The sequence below is a fragment of the Alosa alosa genome, chromosome 8, assembly GCF_017589495.1.
Source record: "Alosa alosa isolate M-15738 ecotype Scorff River chromosome 8, AALO_Geno_1.1, whole genome shotgun sequence".
In the NCBI taxonomy this organism is placed as follows: domain Eukaryota; kingdom Metazoa; phylum Chordata; class Actinopteri; order Clupeiformes; family Clupeidae; genus Alosa; species Alosa alosa.
The window spans coordinates 1,299,675-1,320,069 of NC_063196.1; the positions used below are offsets into that span (position 1 = coordinate 1,299,675).

Consider the following 20,395-nt stretch of genomic DNA (forward strand, 5'->3'; position numbering starts at 1 on the left):
CACAAAAATGTAGGCATGGGGACATGATGAAGTAGGTTATCCAACTGTCGTGTGTTAAATTATTGTAATTACGAGCCAGTGGTTTTCAAACATTATGCGTGACTCGGACATCTGACTAAATGCAACAGGCTCATATAGTCCTCGCATTTGCAAAATGAGGACCAGTGTTTTGTCAAATTGCAAATAGCTATTCGTTTTAACTATTTTTTTTATGATAGTAGCCTATACAAAAAGCACTTCATACTATCTTAATCTTGGAATATGGGGAGGGAAGTGGCACGTCTGCAGTCAGCCAAATATGAATGTAATTCTGCGGCATAAAGCAGATGTATTTGTTTATTGTACAGAAAAATAAAAATGACATGTCAAGCAGTCAATTGACTACATTGCAGTCAAGAAGTAGGGCAAATTAATTTACTGAAACCAAAACGTGGGTCATAGTTGTCTAAGCCTCTATTATGTAGCCTGTTAAAAACGCCGCCAGATAGTATTAAATCGGCAACAACATTGTTTTCTGCAGAAGCCTACCCAAGGCTACAGATTAATTCTGAAAAGTTATTTCTCTACTGGCTCAATTATCACACCACTGTTTTGATTTGCGTAGTTGCGTTAACCCCAACACTGACAATAATGTAGACAGCAAATTTCGATTTTCGTGTAGTCAAGCCTTAAGCCATACCCAAGTAGCCTAAATCGAGGTAATGTTTAATTATGCCTGATTTATTTTGTTATTGAATTAAGAGGGCTGGGATTACTCGGCAACAATTATGTAAGGGACGGCAGGCAGAGCGATATACAGTGGCAGAGCGACGCACAGTGGCTGAAAGTGGTACTAAAGCTTCACGCAGCTTCACGCCGCGTAATGCGCGAATTAAGTGGTCATTTGAAAGCGATGCCCACTGTACTTAGCTTGGCTGTTTGCTACTTGGTCTCCAATAAGAGAAGGTGGAACCACAATTAGGGCTGTCATTTAACGTTCGAAAATCGATTGCATCCAACCAACAAGTTTCGAAAACTAAAATAGGGAATCGATTTTAACCACATATGTAGACTTCATTTTTAAACTAATTAAACAAATAAAAAAGATACATGTAACAAAACCCACAAACAATCAGAAAAAGAAAATAAAGAATTCCGAAAGTGCAGTAGGCATTGCGAAAGCTAAAAAGAAAATTCCCACCAATTTTACGCACCGGAAACAGCTGTTTCAATCGGCTGCTGTGCTGATTGCACTGCGGGTTTTGGATAAATCAAACTATGGAGAAGGACAAAGCGGTATGCAAACTGCAGTCCCGAGATCCGACGTAGGCGAAATTTGTTTGCCATTTCTAATCGTAAACACAGCCACGTTGAAGCCTGCAGTAGGCCTAATGTGTTTCACTGATGTTATGGCAGTCCACTCTGCTTATTCTTTTTCGAGAATGTTGCACTCCTGTTTGTCATTGTGCACGAAACTTCACGCCAATAAATCATCAGAAATATTGCTGGCTTGTGCGTCTTCAAGTGCCCTCTTTACGTTCGTCCTAATGCCTGTTAGTTGTCTGTGAATTGGCCTATATTTGGCGTTGAAAATGGAAACGTCTTTTGAACTTGGAAAATCGATTTTACAATCGATTCAATGAACACTTGAATGTCTCAAAACTCAAACGGGATTTTTTCACAAAAGTGACAGCCCTAACCACAATAATTATCAACTTTGGTCCCAAAATGGCCCCGAGTTGTGGGTGGCAGAATTGACTAGGTACAATATTGTAAAACTATTAAATTACTGGTTTCTGAAAAGATAAAGTAGCTAGTAGCAACAAGAGGTATAGGCTAGATATAACCTTACACTGGCCATGCCAGTCTGACATATACAGCATATGAAGTCAAAAACAAATTATAAAAAAAAAAGAAAATATGAAATATAAACATAAAAATATGTTTAACCTAAATCTTTTTCCCTGTCAAATTTGTGTCATTCTGAAATATTCCAATTGGTGATATATTATTAAACCCTAGCTCTTCCAAGGAAGTTACGGTTTTGATTTGTTAAAATGTCTTAGCAGGATTACTCAAAATCTACCAGTCCAATGTTTACGAAATTTCGTTGGAAGCTGTGGCATAGACCAAGCAAGAATCCTTTCAATTATTGGTTGGATCTGAGCAGCTCCACACATTGATTCACTTAGTTGCAACACTATGAGATACTGCGGCACCAAATTTTCTGTTTGTGCTACAATTTTTACCTAATTCTTTGTGGGGGAAACATTAACTAGGGCATTAATTAATTAATAGAGCATTACGTCCAATACGTCCATAATGTTCTGCATTATGTCCAATTTTCCAATATGTGGTTTAATGTTCTGCATTTCTCATTAGTAGGTCACCGTGACACTAAAAGTATGCTCCTACTGTATGTCATGACCCTGTATGAGATCTGTCCCAACCATGGATAATGTAAGGCACCAGGGTTGATATCACTTCTTGTTGTTTGTTCTGCGTCAAATACCATTGGCGCCATTGATTAGGGTAACCTGGATGTCTCCTGACTTTGCCACTGTTACTGTATAATTATCTATCCTTTGCTGTTGTGTACTTAAACACTGGATAATTCTGTGTCAAGTCAAAGACTCATATTCTGGAGTACATTGTGCTCTGTGTGTGCCTCTCTCCTGTATACTGCCAAATTAAACTCTGCATCTTGATTGTACTTCTCCGTGACTGGATCTCATGTCTCACTTTGGTATGCCAAATTTTTACCAACAGTAAGGGTGTAGATTATTCGCCTCACTACCATTACCACCTCATTACCTCGACTACTGTAAGACCTTCCTAAAGGGCCTCCCGGCTTGTGCGTTGAAACCACTACTGAATGTGGCAGCGCATCTGTTTTTCAATTAACCGAAAAGGGCACACATTACCCCACTGTTCATTGGCTTCCCTTTGCCACCCACATCAAACCACTAATGCTTGCCTACAAATTGACTGACTGCTGTATCTGCTGCCACTTATGCTCTCATAAAGCTTATGTTACTCCATTCGGTCACTGCATTCCACCAAGAAATGTTGGTGGAACAACCTACCAAGTGCTACCAGAGCAGGGGTGTCATTTCTCTTCGAGAAGGTCTTGATGACCTAACTCTTCCCGAGAGTACCCCCTCTCCTAAAATATCGAACAACCCAACACACCTAACATACACTTACCATGCACTCCCTTCTTCCCTCCTACTTTCTTCTACCACTATCTCCTTTGACTGCACTTTGGCTAGTAGTTAAACTTCTGCAGTCTCATCTTCTAGTAGTAGCATTCATTGTAGCAGTACTTATTGGTACCTAATGTCCCATTTGCAATGTAGCTTAAATGTTAATCCTTGTTTTGTAAATCACTTTGGATAAAAGCATTAGCTAAATGATTAAATGTAAATTATTCTGGTTTACCTTGCTCGCGACGCTTGATCTGCTGGATCTGATCCACAGTGCTTTTCAGAATCTGGCACTTGTCTGGCTTGACACTCAAGCTGGCAATTTCACCCATGTTGGTTGAAAGTAATTCTGCCAGCTCATCTATATAGCGACACTCCAGCTCCCGTCTCTGTTTCTCCACACTATAGAACACACAGAAAAGAGAGTTAAAAAGAGTTAATATGTTTCAAGATTTGAAAAAGTGAGACATTTTTTAAATTCCCTATAAGTCATACAAATATATATCACTGTAGTTGTAATCATAAGTATATTTGCCCTTAAACAAGTCCCAGGCCTGGGTTGAGCGCTGAGACAAGCCTGCAGTTTAGGCAGAAAGATAGTAAAAAAAAAATAACACACTCTTCAAAAAATATTTGAAGATGTATGGATGAACAGGTATGATAAGGGATCAGATTCCAAAAATAATTCCATGGAAATGCATGGATTCCAGTTGCAGCAACTGGAATCCATGCATTTCCACGGAATTATTTATTCAGTCGTACCTTTCGTACTCATCGCTCGACTTATCGTGACTAATTTCAAGATGGCGGCGAACGGTAAACTTACTCAAGGTACTGTCTGTATAAATCTTCTTGTAAATAAACCACCAGTGCTTTTTCAAAGTTCTCAATGTCTCGTTTTAAATGTCAAGGCCCTCGGAAGTCTACCAATGAAGTATGGAGCTACTTTGAGCCTCGTAAATGGTGTAAAACAGTGATTTATTTGCATGGCTAGGCCGATGCCCGAGGCACCCCCATCGAAAAACTGTTGGTAGCATCGGCTAACTAGCGCCAGATTTCTGAGTGCAGGGGACAAGCCGAGATGAGCTTTGAGACATACGTTCACACTCGGTATCATGTTTCAACACACTTTAGGTCAATATTACACCGGAATCCTCCTTTAATACAAGATAGAATACAAGAAGATTATCCAAGCCCATGTGTGCTCCAGAGGGCCTCTCATTGTAATTTCTCCAATGCTCACTGCAACCATACAGAATTTTTACCTCATCTCCCCAAAGGGATGGATAGAACAAATCCCATCCAATCATCAAAACAGGTTTGGCTTTAAGAAATATGAATAAATGTGTGGGCACAATTAGGCTTTCATCTCAGTTAAAGGGACACCAGGCAAGCCTGATGCTTTTTCCCTACGAAACTCCCCCTCGCTCGGTCTGAAGCTCTTTTCCTGTTCTTTGCGTCTTCCGTCAAGGGTTTTCGCTGCTTCTTCGCCGGCTCTGCAATTATACACACATTTGCAACAATCTCTAGCGTTTCGTTAGCCTGCCTCTGTGCTGTAAACTGATCCTGCTTCGGTCGGCGGGTAGGATACACCGAACTTGCAAGTGGGATATTCTTCATACAGGCAGTAGGGGGAGGCGAGAGAGCCTTCATTCGCCCCGTAATAAGTCATTTAACCATATACCGACTTACAAAGATGATTAATTAACACGAAAACGTTGCCTGGTGTCCCTTTAATGCATGCAAGAGAATCTCTTATTATTGCAATACTTCAATTTTCCAGAGCAAGTGCTGTTGAGGGGGATTGTGAGGATGCCACACATTTTAAGCAAACATAAGAGAGAAAGAATGCACCAGTTACAGGGCTGTCATAATTTTGTCATCTGGTCAACTGTCAACTTGAATTTCCCCTTGGGGATCAATAAAGCATCCATCCATCCATCCATCCATCCATCCATCTATCCATCTATCCATTAGCTATGGATTTAAGTAAGAGTAACACTATCTAACCACAACAAAATGCAGTTAGCATCTAACCAGAAGTGCAAAAAAGCAGTAAAGTGTAGAGTACATTTGAAGGAATAATTTAAGTAGTGCAGTATGAACAGTATAAGACAATTAATGTAGTATAACAGTATAGTTAGCATAATTGGCTATCACCGAGGTGTAGAGTTCAGAAAAAGCTTCCCCTGAACCTGCTGGTTCGGGTACGGAGAGACCTGTAGTGCAGAGGCAGAGGGTGAACCGTCTGTGGTTGGGGGTGAGAACAGTCCTTGATGATGCTGTGTGCCTTTCGCAGACATTGCTTGCTCTGGACAGCCTCGATGGAGGGGAGTAAGGAACCGGTGATGCGTTGGGCAGTTTTCACCACCCTCTGCAGTGCTTTCCGGTCACAGAATTCCGGAGACAAAATAGTTGCCATGCCATACTGTGACACAGTTGGTGAAGATGCTCTCAATGATGCTGCAATAGAAGTTCACCAGAATCTGAGGAGACAGACGGACCTTCTTTAGTTTCCTCAGGAAGAAGAGACACTGGTGAGCCTTCTTGATCTGGGTAGAGGTGTTGAGAGATATGAGATGTGGACACCCAGATATGAGATGTGGACACCCAGAAACGTAAAGCTGGTGACACGCTCCACCTCAGTTCCGTTGATAAGGGTGGGGGTGTGTGTGTCAGCTTTAGATTTTCTTTAGTCCACAATGAGCTCTTTGGTCTTCTTGGTGTTGAGAGCAAGGTGGTTGCACCTCCTCCCTGTAGGCCGACCCATCGTTGCTGTTGAGACCAATCACTGCTGTGTGGTCTGCAAACTTAACCATGGTGTTTGAGCCATGTACAGGTGTGCAGTGGTAGTTGAAGAGGGAGTAAGAGGAAGTCCAGTATCCAGTGGCAGAGGGAGGTATTGATGCCCAGTTCACTGAGTTTGGTGATCAGTTTGGAGGGAATGATGGTGTTGAATGCTGAACTGAAGTTAATGAACAGCATTCCCACATATCAATATGGTGATGGCGTTATTAGATACACATTTTACTGTATTCACCTGTGGCATCTCCCCTTAAGTACAGTAAATTAGCCTGTATGTCTACCATGGTAAATACCTTCACTTTCTTTAATCAGACTGAATGAGTGAGACAGGGAGCTAACGTTGGCTATTATATTGTTCACTAGCCAGGCTAAATTTGCTTTTGTCTTGGCTAGTTAGCTGTAAATTTGAGGCACTGGTAGTTTTGTCACCCTTCCATCACCACTCACCTCCACAAAAGCCAAGTACCACAATGGGCTACTTGCACGAAAGGCTCTCAATGCAGGCATTTTTTTTCCCCGGTGGAGCGTTAACTGTGTTGTAACGGCATCTTCGGTTATATTCTGCTCCTTACATCTTCACTTCGACATTGAATATCTTCTTTGCCCAATAATAGCAATTTTAACACTCACATAAATCCTTCTTTGTCATAACGTGCTGATTCACTACAAGCCAAACCAGGTCCATGTAGACACTAATTACATTCACAACAGCGGCAGGTTCAAACACACCTGGCTCCACGGGAAACTAAATGGCTACATTGATAGCCTTTCGTGCGAGTAGCCCATTGGGCTTGGCGCTGGGAGGTGCTGCCTGTCGGTCATTGCGTATGAGACGTGGAGGGAGGGAGGTAGAAAGGGCACCAGAACGCAACATCAACAAAGTCAAATCTCCTGACCTCATATTTAGCTTGTTTGCTCAATCAATATGTTTGACAAGGAAGCTGTGCAAACAGGAATATGTATATTTTTTAAAGCACTCCAGAAAAAGGACACTCTCTTATTAGCTTATTGGAAGATATCTGATTTTCAAAAGCTTTCTTGTGCATCGTCACAATGGAGTCCCAAGCCAATGTACTAAGTTTAGTGTTGATATGTAAAAACTTCCAGTTGATGAAAATCAGGTATTGGCTGATGGGCGAACACTTTCGAAAATCCAAAATCCTACCTGAAACTTTGGTGAGATTTGGTGTATCATGTACTGTACATCAAGTTTCGTGAAGATAAGACAAAATGTGACCTGTGAAAATGTTGTTTCTCTTTCAATAAAATTCAATATGGTGGAAATTGACATCATAGTGTGTTTTGTTTTTGTGATCAAATGTTTATTAAGAATCTGAACATTTGTGTCACACAATCAAATCAAGTCCAGAATTGAATAAAAATCAAAAGATAACATTGACTTTAAATCACAAACATAAGTACAAGAGCATCAAACCAAAAAATGCATCCAAGTAAAAACAGAAATAAAATAAAACTATTACAAGGAATTACCACTGCATGACAATGCAAAACATATTATGTAAAATATACAGTGTTAAAACAGATAATATAGAAATAGTTATGCTTAGGTAGACATGGTTGTTGCAATGCTAAAGCTGTTTCTATGATGGTTGCTAGGGTAATCATGTTGGTTGCTATGGAAACTGACATACAGTAGATGCTTTATTTCAATGGTTGCTATGTTGGTTGCTAGGTAGATGGTGGTGATGTAACGTAACACGATAGCAACATGATAGCACTGTTTTCGGAAAAAAGTGTATTACTCAGCCGGAAAGTCAGTTACGAGGTTATGACGCCAATCACACAATGAGGGCTGATGTGTGTGTGTGTGATTTTTCGCCCATGGGAACCACCTCAATAAGTCTTTGAGAAAAGAAACAAATAGTGGAGTATAGTAATTATAATCCCTACAGAAACAATAGGGCTATGCATCTTTGGTGTAGGCTTCCCAAGCTCAGGCCCTAAAATTTGTAAACTTAACAAATACAGTTCCCAAGATATGAGCAAAACAAATGTGCTTAGCATAGCACCTCGTATCAACAGATATGGATATTTCAGATTTGGGAGATCTTGCACTGATTTCAGATCTGAAAATGTGGTGTCTAAACATCTTATGGTTTTGGCTGCAGATTCAGTTTTGCTGTCAAAACAAAAACAAAATAATACAAAAAAACAAATACCTAATAATCAGAACAAAAACAATAGGGATCCATTAAGAGAAGGAAGGGAGACGTTATCTGCACCCTGATGTCAATAATCAACAATGCTGGTTTGCAAGCAAATTTCAGTGGATATCTGGGCATAGATGCCAGGGTATATAGTATTTTTGAAAATAAATCAAAATGGTTGTTGCTTCACATTCTGTTGATATTTGTGGGTCATTTTTAAATGTTTTTTACCACCTGATACCACCTGTAAGCAGACTGTTTGTGAATTAGGCCTGCACGATAAATAGTTATAAAATCGAGATCTCGATTCACCCCTGTGCGCGATTTAATTTTTTTATGACTTCGATCCTCGTTTAATTTTACTGCCGACTGCATCACAAACGCTACTACTTTTTCTGTGAGTTTTAAAGCGCCCCAAGCGCTGCAATGCTCTCCATTCTCTCACAAAGTTCAGGGCTTCACCCTCGGCCAATGACAAAGCGCCTTTTAGTCACATGTTTCACTAGTGGAGCGAGTACGGTAGTTCTAAAGCCTTGGAGGCTGCAGCATCTAGTGCAACTAGTGCGACAGGAAATACACAAAATTGATGTTGATTAAAACCCACGTAGCCTACTAGCAGTGATGGGGGTAACAAATTATAAAGTTAAGCGCTACTGTAATTTAGTTACTTTATTGGAAGTAAGGTAACGCATTATAATTCAAATTTCAGTAATTAGTTACAGTTAGGCTGAATAACTCGTCCATTCCTACGTTACTCACAATATCTCTAATATTTATTTATAATACTTATTTTTTCCATAGCAGCACACAGTTATTTAAAATAGGCTATATATTAACTTTGATGCATTCTTTCCCTGCACTGCTCTCCCTTAAACTGCTTCAGCCCGCACCGCGTGTGCAAGGACTTTTCATGCAGACTACAACTGTCACGGTGTAGCCTAGACAATTTTGTTCAAAATTGTATAGCCTACTTATCACAACGTTGTCAATCACGTTGTCAATCACAAACGCTAATTTATTCAAACGTCTCTCTACCGAACTACGTGGCTTAATTGGCAAAGGAAGTAGAGAAAGCACCAGTTTGATAAATGAACCAGTAGTGGAGAAATAACCTTTAAGAAACCATCTGTGGCCTAGAGTACTGCAAAAAACATTGGGTAGGCCTACTAGTGAGAATCAGCCAACCACTCAAACCGAACTGAATGGCCAGTTGAATGTTAATTCTCTAAAAGGCAAGCAGTTCAAGAGTGTGCTAAGAAATCATTCTGTTTTTGATACTGTACTTAAATTGACAAGCTCCATTTCTCTAAAGATTGAAGCTGTAGCTGCAGTATGTTGATTGACATGTTTTAGTTATGTAAAGACATGTTCAAGGAGTTCAGATGCTGTGCCTGTATCAGGCTGTATCAGGACCATATTTAGTTCAATGTGTTTTATGTAGTATTTTTGGTAGCCTACTGTACTTAAATGGCCAGTATTTTCTTTATTCATTGAAGACTCTATGTTTACAGGCTTGTGGTGATGATGCACAATGTGCTATAGGTGCCAAAATCTATGTTTGGTACTGCCAAATTGTTTTGTTTTGTCATGGTTCATGTGTGCAATAAATATTACACTTTGAGGGGGGAAAATTGTGGCAGAGAATCGTGATATCAATTCTAGGCTAAAAAATCGTGATTCATATTTTTCCCCAAATCGTGCAGGCCTATTGTAAATGAGCATGTGCTATAATGCAAGGGCAAAAGCAGGAGAACAACCTTCAAGGTATCCCATTAAATGATAACGACACTTCATAGTATATTCTCCTCCAACATCAATTAAGCACAACGGGACACCACTTGCAGCCATTATTCCTTACAAATAAGCTGTGTTTAGTGAGTGGTGGATGCTATCCCTATCCTTACCTCTGCCCAGATGTGTCGCATGGCGAGCCCTTTCTTTTGCGGGACTCTAGGGAGGCAGGTTCAAGTGTGCCGTCATCAGTGGCACTCATGTTGAGCTTCAGCACACCTTCTAAAAACAGAATGAAATGTTCAAAATGTTTGTATGTACTTAAGTTCACAGGAGTTATGCATTGCAAAAGAAATTATATTTCCAGGCCAAGCAACAGAAATGCAACCTCATCAGGGATGAAAAATATGAGAATTATGTGAACCGCCTAGGGGTGGCAGGTTCAGGGACATTTTTTTTAATCCACTTTAAAATGTGGAGATATGCAGTCAATTATGGCATGATGATACAGGGGAAAAGTCAATTAGAACAAATGCACTCTTAACGCTTCTACAAACATTTTTTGAGGAACAAAACGAAAGAAAGAAAGAAAGAAAGAAAGAGAGAGAGAGAGAGAGATAGAGTCAGAGTCATCATATGAGATGTGCAACCATGTGACTCAAAAAACAGTCCTTGGTAGCATAAGTGACATGTCACTCTCTCTGCAACTCGTTGTCTAGCTGTGTGGCATTCTGAAACGTTAAATTCGGGACCATTAGCCTTTCGCTCGTTTGAATTTGGGACATTGCAGTCAGAATTGTCATTTGTCGTTTGTTATTCAAAGTCTCAAGTCCAAAGTAGCTTGGGCTATTCGTATAAGTATATAAGTACTGACACTATATATAAGTGTCAGTTTATCGCACATCATTTTTACGTAATTTTAAATAGCCACTGCATACCCGTGTTTGTTGCCGTGTCATTGCAAAATCCGCAGAAATCCTTTTAAGCAAGCAAACTGCATACAGGGAATCTTAATTGTTGATGTCCAGGGCTGTAACGATACACCAACCTCACAATTCGGTATTGAAATAACATTTCAATAGCCTACCTTAGAACACCAGAGGATTACAATATAATATATAATATTATATATCTGTATTATTTTATATCCTGATATAAAAAGAGAGACTACTGAATGTCTGATATTTATGACCGGACACTTTATGCAGATTAGCCTATAGTCTAGGCCTACTGTTTTAATTCAGCTGTCTGGTTGTAGCCTGGAAATATTGTAAACAAAGTAGCATAGTTGGCTAGTTTATCATAGTCTACTGATTGGACTGTTCTGTTTCCCCACGTTCCCCATGCAAGTTTCAAGGTAATACTTCGGGACAGGCCCTTTTGGGAAACATTGTTATTGAGATGATTAGTCAACTTCAATGCAAGAGTTTTAAACAGATATGTGCAGAATGCTAATGATGCTAAGCGGATTGAATAGTAATTGAACTAGTCGTCTTTTATGCGTCCTTGCTTTCACGATTGTGAATATTTTATTTGGATTGTGTTGGCCGAGTCACGCGTATCCATTCAGCAAGGGAGGGAGGCAGAGCGAGAGAGAACGGCGCAAGGAGAGGGGGTTTACTTCTATACTGTTTGGTAAAGTTGAACACATAGTCTACAATGAAAGCAATGAGAGGTATGAAATTATGATTTATTTATTTATTTTTGGTAGTGCTGTCAGTTAAACGCGTTATTAACGGCAATAACGGAAACCTATTGTAACGGCGTAAATTTTTTTATCGCGAGATTAATGTTCATTTTGGTGTAACAAACTTTGTCGTTTTTTCACATGCTGTTGCAACAACTAGTAACGTTAGAACAACTACAACACCACACCGATCTAGCCAGACCGGAAACTAAATAATACACACTGACGAATGGAATGGAACAGAACGTTGTGCTGCATATACGCCCCCTTTTAGGGGGAAGATGACTGATATAATGGAAATCTATGCTGCATCAAAGTGGAGAGTGAAACGTGCTTATAGTAAACTTACTAAATCTTGAAACAAACATGAATAAAAGGCACAAAATAAGGTTGGTGTAAGAGTTATCTGTGTGTTTATGGGATTAATGTGACCATGTTCCTATGTTTTGCTCTCTCCAGTTTACTAACAGGAGTGTCACGAATGTATAGGCCATTTTTGGACAACGTAGGCTACCGGTAAGTAAAGCGGGAGATGTGTGTTGCTTATGCGGCTGCGTAAGCTGCAAAGCACTGCATGAAACACTAGAAAGGGTGTGTCGCGGTTCTGCCTTTTCACACCACGACACAGGTTCGTGGATATGAGTGTTCCGATACCTTTCTAGTATTGGTACATCGTGCAACACTATTGGCCAGACAGTGAACTGCAGTACGACAGTACAAGAAACGCCGTCATTTGATTGGGTGAAAGGGTTATCTGACACCACACGCACAGGCTACTTTGCTTTGTGCTTGCATTGGCAGACAAGCGAGTGGGTGTGTCGACGACAGCGGTAAGTTATCAGAGCTGTCTACCAATACATAGCCCAAAAAAGCCCAGTGTAAAACATTTTAACATTCCCTATACCCTTCAGCATGTACATTTGCATGTACAAAGAAGAGAAGTGACAGACAAAGCTTTTTTCATTATGCAGTCTAAGTAGGTAAAATAACTACTACTAAAATAATACACACAAACTGGCAACTACAACTGGCAGCCTAAGATGACCAGGCTTTCAAATGCGGATTCTAGTGTGAAAAATAGCATTAACTGTTGATAGTATATGTTACCCAGCATATACTGCATATATATGAGGAGAAAAGACACATAGGCTACAGGAAGCACCGACTGTCATTCTATTATTCAGGGGTGTGACACACCCCGATGGTTCGAGTACTTTAGTGTACTATAGTGTTGGCTACTGTATATTTACATCACAAAGGGCCTTAAAGAAAATATATTTGGGGAAAATAATAGGGGGGTCCGGAGGAATATTTTGAAAAATAAATTAGCGACTTTTTATCTATCAGCACAATGCTACAGTAGGCCATTTCCACTAAATATTCAGCTCAATATTATATTTTATTAAATGGATCAAAGCAATATATGACACTCCAAAGGCAACTGTTTGCACAAATAGTGTGGAATCTCACCCAATGCAACTACAGTAGGAAGGGGTACCAGGCAAGGGTGCCCTCTTTCCCCATTATTATTTGTTATAGCTTTAGAACCGTTTGCTGAGATGATCAGAATTAATCCTATGATAAAGGGAGTGACTGCAGGTACACTACACCATAAAATTTCACTATATGCCAACGACACTCTATTATTTGTTACTGAACCTATGTCAACTCTACGCCATGTTTTGGCAGACATTCAAAAATACAAAAAGACTTCAGGGTATAAGGTTAATTTACAAAAATCAATTGCTTGCCCTCTAAATATCCAAAATGGAAAAAATGTTAAAAGAAGAATGCCCCTTCTCTTGGAGTACAAGTGACACCCACCTTGGACAAACTATTTCAGGAAAATGATAACCCTTTGCTGGAAAAATGCAAAAAGAAACTTCAGACTTGGTCAGCTCTCCCACTGTCCCTTATTGGGAAAATCAATGTTATCAAAATGAGTATACTCCCTAAGTTTATTTATGCATTTAATATGTTGCCATGTTATATTCCCTTTGCTTTTTTTAAGCTAATCGATAGATGTCTAACAAAACGTATATGGAACAATAAGACCCCAAGGATTAAACTGTCCACTTTAACAAAGTCATGTTTGAAAGGGGGGTTAGGACTTCCAAACTTTCTATGGTACTACTGGGCCTGCCAAGTTAGAAATATAATAAGTTGGAAGCTGGGAACGAGTTATCTTTGGGTCACATTGGAATCACTAACATGCTATCCATTGGAGATCACAACAACACTTTATGTTAATAAATTGCAGTCCCTGATGAGTGTAGGGATGCCCCCTTTACAAACTACATTGAAAGTTTGGCAGGACTGCAATAGGTATCTGAATACAGAAGGTCATATAAGCAAAGAGTCTCCTATTGCATTTAACCCCAACTTTCTAGCTCTCTCTGAAACTGATTTTTGAAACTGGACACTTCATGGTCTGAAAACTTTTTCAGACATGTTTGATGAGGACTCTGAGTCTGTTAAATCCTTTACTGATATTTGTGCAAATTATGAAATACCCAGAACAGACTTTTTTAAATATTTGCAAGTTCGTCACATCATTGTACCTTTACATAAAAAGGGACAATTTAGACTCTATCCCACTGAGCTGGAACAATTTATTATTACTGCTATTTCGGTTAAGGGGAAGATATCCCACTTGTACAGAACTCTTGAACTCTTGTCTGAAAGTTCAGAAGAAGTTTCCCTATACAAGAAAGTGTGTGTTTATAATGCTTTCCTATTTTGCTAAAAAATGTATACTTAGTACATGGATTTCCCAGTCAGGACCCACCTTGGGTCAATGGCTGGAGCAAATAATAGACTTGTTGCCCATTAAAGAAATCACAAGTAAACAACATTCAAGACTGCAAGATTACCTATCCACTTGGTCCTTAATATTGAATTATATACATACTATAAAATTACAAACTTAGATTGAATAATGGATAATCCACAGACTGTGGTAACGTAGGATTATTATTATTGTTTTGATTGTCATTGTCTTTTTTTTTCTTTTCTTTTCTTTTTCTGTCCTGTGGATGTGTCTAGATGTGTTGTCCCTGCTGTTTTGTGTGTTGTGTGGTCGTGTTTAGATGTGTGTGTTGTATGTGCTAAATTGTGAATAAAAAAATAAATAAATAAATAAAAAATATATTATGTGCAAGTCGTTTACTAAGTATGCCAAAGCTTTGATCTCTTAGCAACGTCACCATAACGTTAAAGGAACTGTATGTAAGAAATGTATTTCAATTAATCATAAAATGGCCCTGATATGTCATTAGACATTAAGAAATCATTTTCATTTCAAATACTTATATCACTGACAACAGTTGTACGGCCAGGATATTGTCATTTAAAAAGTGAAGTTGCAGCCCTCAACTGATGTTGATGTTGTCATGTTGTGTTTTGGCCTGATGCGCCACCTCCACCTATCTACTAATCACAAAGTCAGTAGTATTTCGGCATCCGGGTTGCCAGCTCTGCCAGTCAGGATGGAGGGGGATTTGAAAGTGATTGCAGTACCAGTTTTGGCCACAATCTTACATACAGTTCTCCTTTAAGTTTTCTCATGGTGAAATGGCATCCTGAAATGTTTTAGACAAGGGGTGCAAGGTTCACGGAGGCAAAACAACACTGTCAACCGTCTCTGCGGTCATTCTTAAAAAAGTATCGACACTAATAAAATTAGGTTTGTAATTTCAGGGTAATGCGATACTTTTGTAGTATACAGTAGGTGCAATGTGCAACACTAGTCAAAGGAGAACAAACGCTTAGTTTGTGGAGAGAAAGAAGATGAGAGAACAGTCTAGGCACTCTATGACACTATGACTTTAGGTGCACCATTAAAAATGTTGGTCGCACTCTAGAGCCCTGAAACATGATCAGATATGCAACAAAGTCAGTGCAGAACAACTAAAACAAGTTAAACTGAAGAGCTGAACATACTTGATCTATGGCTCCAGAATGGCAATCATGGGTGGCTGCAGTGGATATGATCCTCTGCAGTGGGGGCAGGAGCAGGCAGGCTTAGGTCAGGTGGAGATGGGGCTACAGTGCCATGCCCTTACCTTCATGAATCACCATCCCACTGCTGAGATGGCATAGTCGGCAATGGCATTTAACTGCAAAGACAAAAACAAAATTCAAATTTACTTTTTATACTAGAACATACAGAATGGTTATATGCTATGATGTGGATTGCTGGATCATTCAGTGAATTTAAATGTTTGCAGGGGACACACGGAGACGCTTTCTATCCTAGAATTGACCATTCACTATTTCATTGAGTATCCTCAGTTACTGTTGATGACTGAAATTTCCCATATACAGAAACGTCATGTAAAGACTTAGTTTAGTGAATGAATGAGGGGTCATGCTAGACTGGCATTCGATACCTAGGTCTCTCTTTTTCCTCGTTTGCTTAGCCTGATGATGTAAAGGTGAAAGTATAGAGTATAGACAATAATAACGTTAATGTATGATGTAAAATTTTGATTTGAAGGCTAAATTTCCCTCTTCAAGGGTCAAAAGTTTGGGAACATGTATTGTGTGTCAATATACAATTTTTGCACTTTTTTCAGTTCAGTTCATCTTTATTTGCCCAAGTACAAGTACATGTGGAATTCTTGAACGGGTCTCACAGTCACAAAGATAGAAAGAACAATGTAAAAACAACATAACACAATATATAAAACAATAGAAACACAAGACAGGTAAAGTGTATGTTAATAGCCAACATGCTATGCTGCGCTTCACCTGAGGGGGCGCTAAAATCTATTCTATGTTTATTTTGGTGTTCCCAAAACACCTGTAACGACATGCATATATTCTGTGAATGGGACTTGGTACAATATTGGTACACATTAAATATCCATATATATTATATTTAAGTATATATACTTAGCTATTTCCACATAGATTTTTTATGCTCCTACTAACTACCCCACATACCATTTCAGTTGACACAAAAATACAAACATGCCTTGTTTTATCCTTATTAATGTCATGGTGATTTGATGTGGAGTCTTCAAATTGCTGGAAAACATTAATAAACTGATGCATTTGAAGAGAAAATAGTGACTGATACCATATGAAAAAAACAAAACTGTTTTTTAACACCCTCAATATCACACTTACTGCACATTTTTCCGAAATCTATGGCCCTTTCGAAGGTCAGGAGACATTTAGTACAGACTTTAAATTGTTTACACATGCTTTGTATTGAGTTGGTCTTCCACCCTAGAAAATGTGTGGAGGCTACGGAAAATATTTGTCAAGATATTAATGCCCAAACATGGCACGTGTTTTTCAAGCTGTAAAAATTAAAGAATTTCAAGGTCTGAAAAAGATATGAAAACAGAAGATTTGCACAGAAATATTTCACAGGCCATGGTTTTAGGACACATTGATGATATAGACAAGGTTTGAACAAAATCTGAGATGGTGCAGCAACAACCTTATCTGATTTGACACGGAATGACCCATTTGCACTCTCCCCATCTAAACAAAGAGTATGCTGAGTGGTGTGGGTCTTTGAGGATAGCTTCCTGTTTGTTCCTGCAGCGCTTTGTGAACAAGGTGTCTATGAAGGGGAGTTGTGTGTCAGTGATCCTCCTTCACTGTAGTGTTGCCATACCAAACAGTGATATCTCTGGTGAAGACACTCTCCACCAGACCTCTGTAGGTCTGTACAAGTGGCCGATGACTCAGGCCATCTTTCTTCATTGCCTGGATGAAGTAAAGGTGTTGCTGAGACTTGATGGTGGCTGTGGTGTTTGCGGACCAGCTCAGGTTGTTGGAGATATGCAGGCCCAGGAACCTGAAGCTGTCATCACTGAGGTCTAGTCCACACGTACCAAACCGATCTTTTTTTCATCCGTCTTCCCTGGAACCGTATCAAGAATATTTGCGTCCAAACAGATCCATCTCAACACGACAACACGTTACTTCATATCCCAGACCTATAAGTGGCACTGTTTCTGTTACAGAATTGACCAAAGCTTGCGCGCTGTGGCCTATACAAACAGACAGAATAGGCTACGGCGAAAATGGCTAGTGCAAGAAAACCAGAATTGTTTGTGTGGACTGATAGTGAACTGTCAACTGTAGTCAACTGTAAAACTAATAAACTTCATTTTTACGGTTTGTGAAGAGTGCAGTCCCGTCCTTTATTTGGCTAATGCAGGTACAAATAATCTCCTTTACTTTCTTTGGTTGTAGGATAGTCCGCGATTCACATTAGTTTTGGCTATCACCGCAAGTGCATAGGTTACTAAACTGCTAGGCCTACCCAAGTTCTAGGCTATTTCGTCGCCACATTTATAATTTTGCTATAATACCTTCGTTAGTAACAGACGATACTTTTGCCTGCATCAAATCGCGCGTTCGCATTTAGTGCGCATCTACCATAGGCTTAACATGAGTTCTAAGCGTCTTTGTATGCTCATATCTGACTTCACTAGACTTATGAATGCATTTATTTATGTTGTAAGACATGTAAAATAAATTAATGACACCGGCACTACGCTGACTACGGTCACTGACAGTAGCTAGAATGCACCAAGAAAACAGGGAAAAGACTGTTCAGTACACCAAGTCATGATATTGGCGCTATCACCAGTTGTGATATTTATTCTACTGAGTGTAATCTTTGGTAATGTCATGTATGAAAACTAGTGTTGTTAGGCAAGTGTCAAGTCCAGGTGAGCTGAGGTGTGGCGATGACATCACGTCATCGTTTTTGTACATGACGTTATTATTTTGCTTTGTCACTTTGTTTGTTTTCATAAGCCAGAAGGATCGACATACTTGGTACCAATGGATAGCCCTGTGTCTCCTCTTTCATCTGATATGCTTGACATATCCATGCGATCACGGGCTCGTGAGTAATTCAAACGAGAGTAATAGGTGCGCAGGTGAACGCAGAGAAGTATAGAGTAATATGATGCAATTTGATTTAATTTCATGATTTTTTTTATTTTCATACTTGAACGTACAGACACGTGCGTGGTCTCGTTGGAAAGCCCCACTTCTGCTCGGTCATGCCATACTGCTGTGATGAACAGTTGAGGAACAATGTAACAGAGAAAAAAGGGTGTGTTTTTTGACGCAGTTTGCGTTAATCGGGTTCTAAGGGTTAAAATTAGCAATCTTTTTACCATGAGAAATGCCCGACCGCTACTGGTGTTACAAAAAGGCTAAAAAAAGGCTGCATCAGATTAATGTTTTTTTGCTCCCCAACGAACATTCAAACTTGTTATCATGCTAAGCAAATCCAAAATTTTACACCAGATTTCCAGGAAAGCACGTCTCTTCTCAGATTTAGTTGGACAAACGTGTCATGGACTGTGTCTCAATTGGCGTACTTTCGTGAGTACACTTTCGTGCAGCATCCTACGTGCACTGTGTGCTTACTAGCAGAGTGGGCATATTTTAACAGAATAGTGTTGTCTCATATCAAACACCAACTCTGTGCACCAACCACAAGTTTGAAAACTCTCCCTCCCCTTCCTCTATTTGGCCAAGATGGCGTCCGTTAAGGGCGAAAAGTGTCCAGCGTTCCACACTCCGCTTTTTGACCGTTATGAGTGGACCATCCGGGGACTTGCAGCGCCCTTCGTGTCGATGGAATTTTCATGTTGTTCAGATCCATTGAATAGAACTGATATTGCATGTATGAGTGGCCAGAAGGAAGTTCTACTGTGAGCTCCAGAAATGCTCTGGAAAATGTAGCCTTTGTAAAAGCTACTGCACTACATGGTCAAAAAAGCAGCTAAGCTATTGAAAAGCTATCTGCTTCAGAAAATAGCTACGCTACCACCAAGCTACTGATAAATGTAGTTAATCTGGTAGCTTCACTACAAGTAGCAAGCTACTACCCATCACTGTAACTTCCAGCAACAAGTTTAAGGTTCAGCAGATTATTACGCCAGAATGAGAGTATAGTTCCATGTCAAATCAGCCTAGAAAATCGCCACGTTTCATTTTCCGTTTTTACTAACTTGAGAAGAGACAAGTTTTAAATAAGAAAATTACCGGAAATCTTAAGTCACTTTTAAGCGTGAAGCTAGCAGGCGAGATGCTAGTGGTCTAATCCGATTCAATGATCTATGCTAGGCTGGAGCTAAAAGTGGCATCACCAGACTCACAGAACGACTGGATGAACTGGAGAAAAATGACCATAATTCTTCAAATGGTGGAATATCCCTTTAAGTGTTCTAATGGCCCATGGGTAGAAGCTGTTTTTTAAGTCTCTTTGTTCTGGTTATTATACTTCTGTATCTTCCTAGGGTTAGTGTATCTTCTTCCGGAGGGCAGCAGGGTGAGCAGGTGGTGTGAGGGGTTAGGGGACCCTTAATGTCACTCTTTTTGCACTTTTTTCAAAATCTAGCCTTGTACAATGGGCATTACTATAAATTGGCCAGCTTCTCTTGAGGTTCGCACGTGACCTCACACGGGATCACGCGACTTTAATTTGTATTTCTCCAGTGACGCTACAACGACGCTGCAACAACCCAAACAGGTGGCTCTTGTGAGCAGGGTGTCTCGTAAAAAGAAATGGGGCCTGGAAAACCCTACACAGACTTCACTACAGACTTTAGCAGACTGGTTTAGAAATAATTTAATAGCCAGAAATATGCCTGCCCTGCCCTAATAAAGAAATATTTGGTTAACTGCGAGTGAATCCCGTTTGCAGCCAGTGAAACGCATGGGGCGAATGAAACATTCCGGTTTTCTCCGAGTGCAACGATGATAGACAGACATCATTTGGACAAAATATAGAGCACATTAACCTCCGTTGCTCAGCCAAATGCCTTCCTGTT

General features: G+C 39.8%; 1 protein-coding gene across 2 annotated transcripts in view; it reads right to left on the reverse strand.

Annotated features, from left to right (window-relative positions):
• Positions 1–20,395, reverse strand: part of ncoa1 (nuclear receptor coactivator 1) — a 184,679-nt gene that overhangs the window by 152,114 nt on the left and 12,170 nt on the right. Inside the window, exons 2-4 of one of the 2 annotated variants that reach the window (XM_048251003.1) lie at positions 15,519–15,694; positions 10,063–10,168; positions 3,421–3,587 (exon numbers count right to left, since the gene is read on the reverse strand). In XM_048251003.1, the coding sequence (XP_048106960.1) occupies positions 3,421–3,587; positions 10,063–10,151 (256 nt within the window). In that variant the 5' untranslated portion in view covers positions 10,152–10,168; positions 15,519–15,694. Of the gene's footprint in view, positions 1–3,420; positions 3,588–10,062; positions 10,172–15,518; positions 15,695–20,395 lie in introns of both variants that reach the window. The other variant, XM_048251002.1, reaches the window with a different exon arrangement.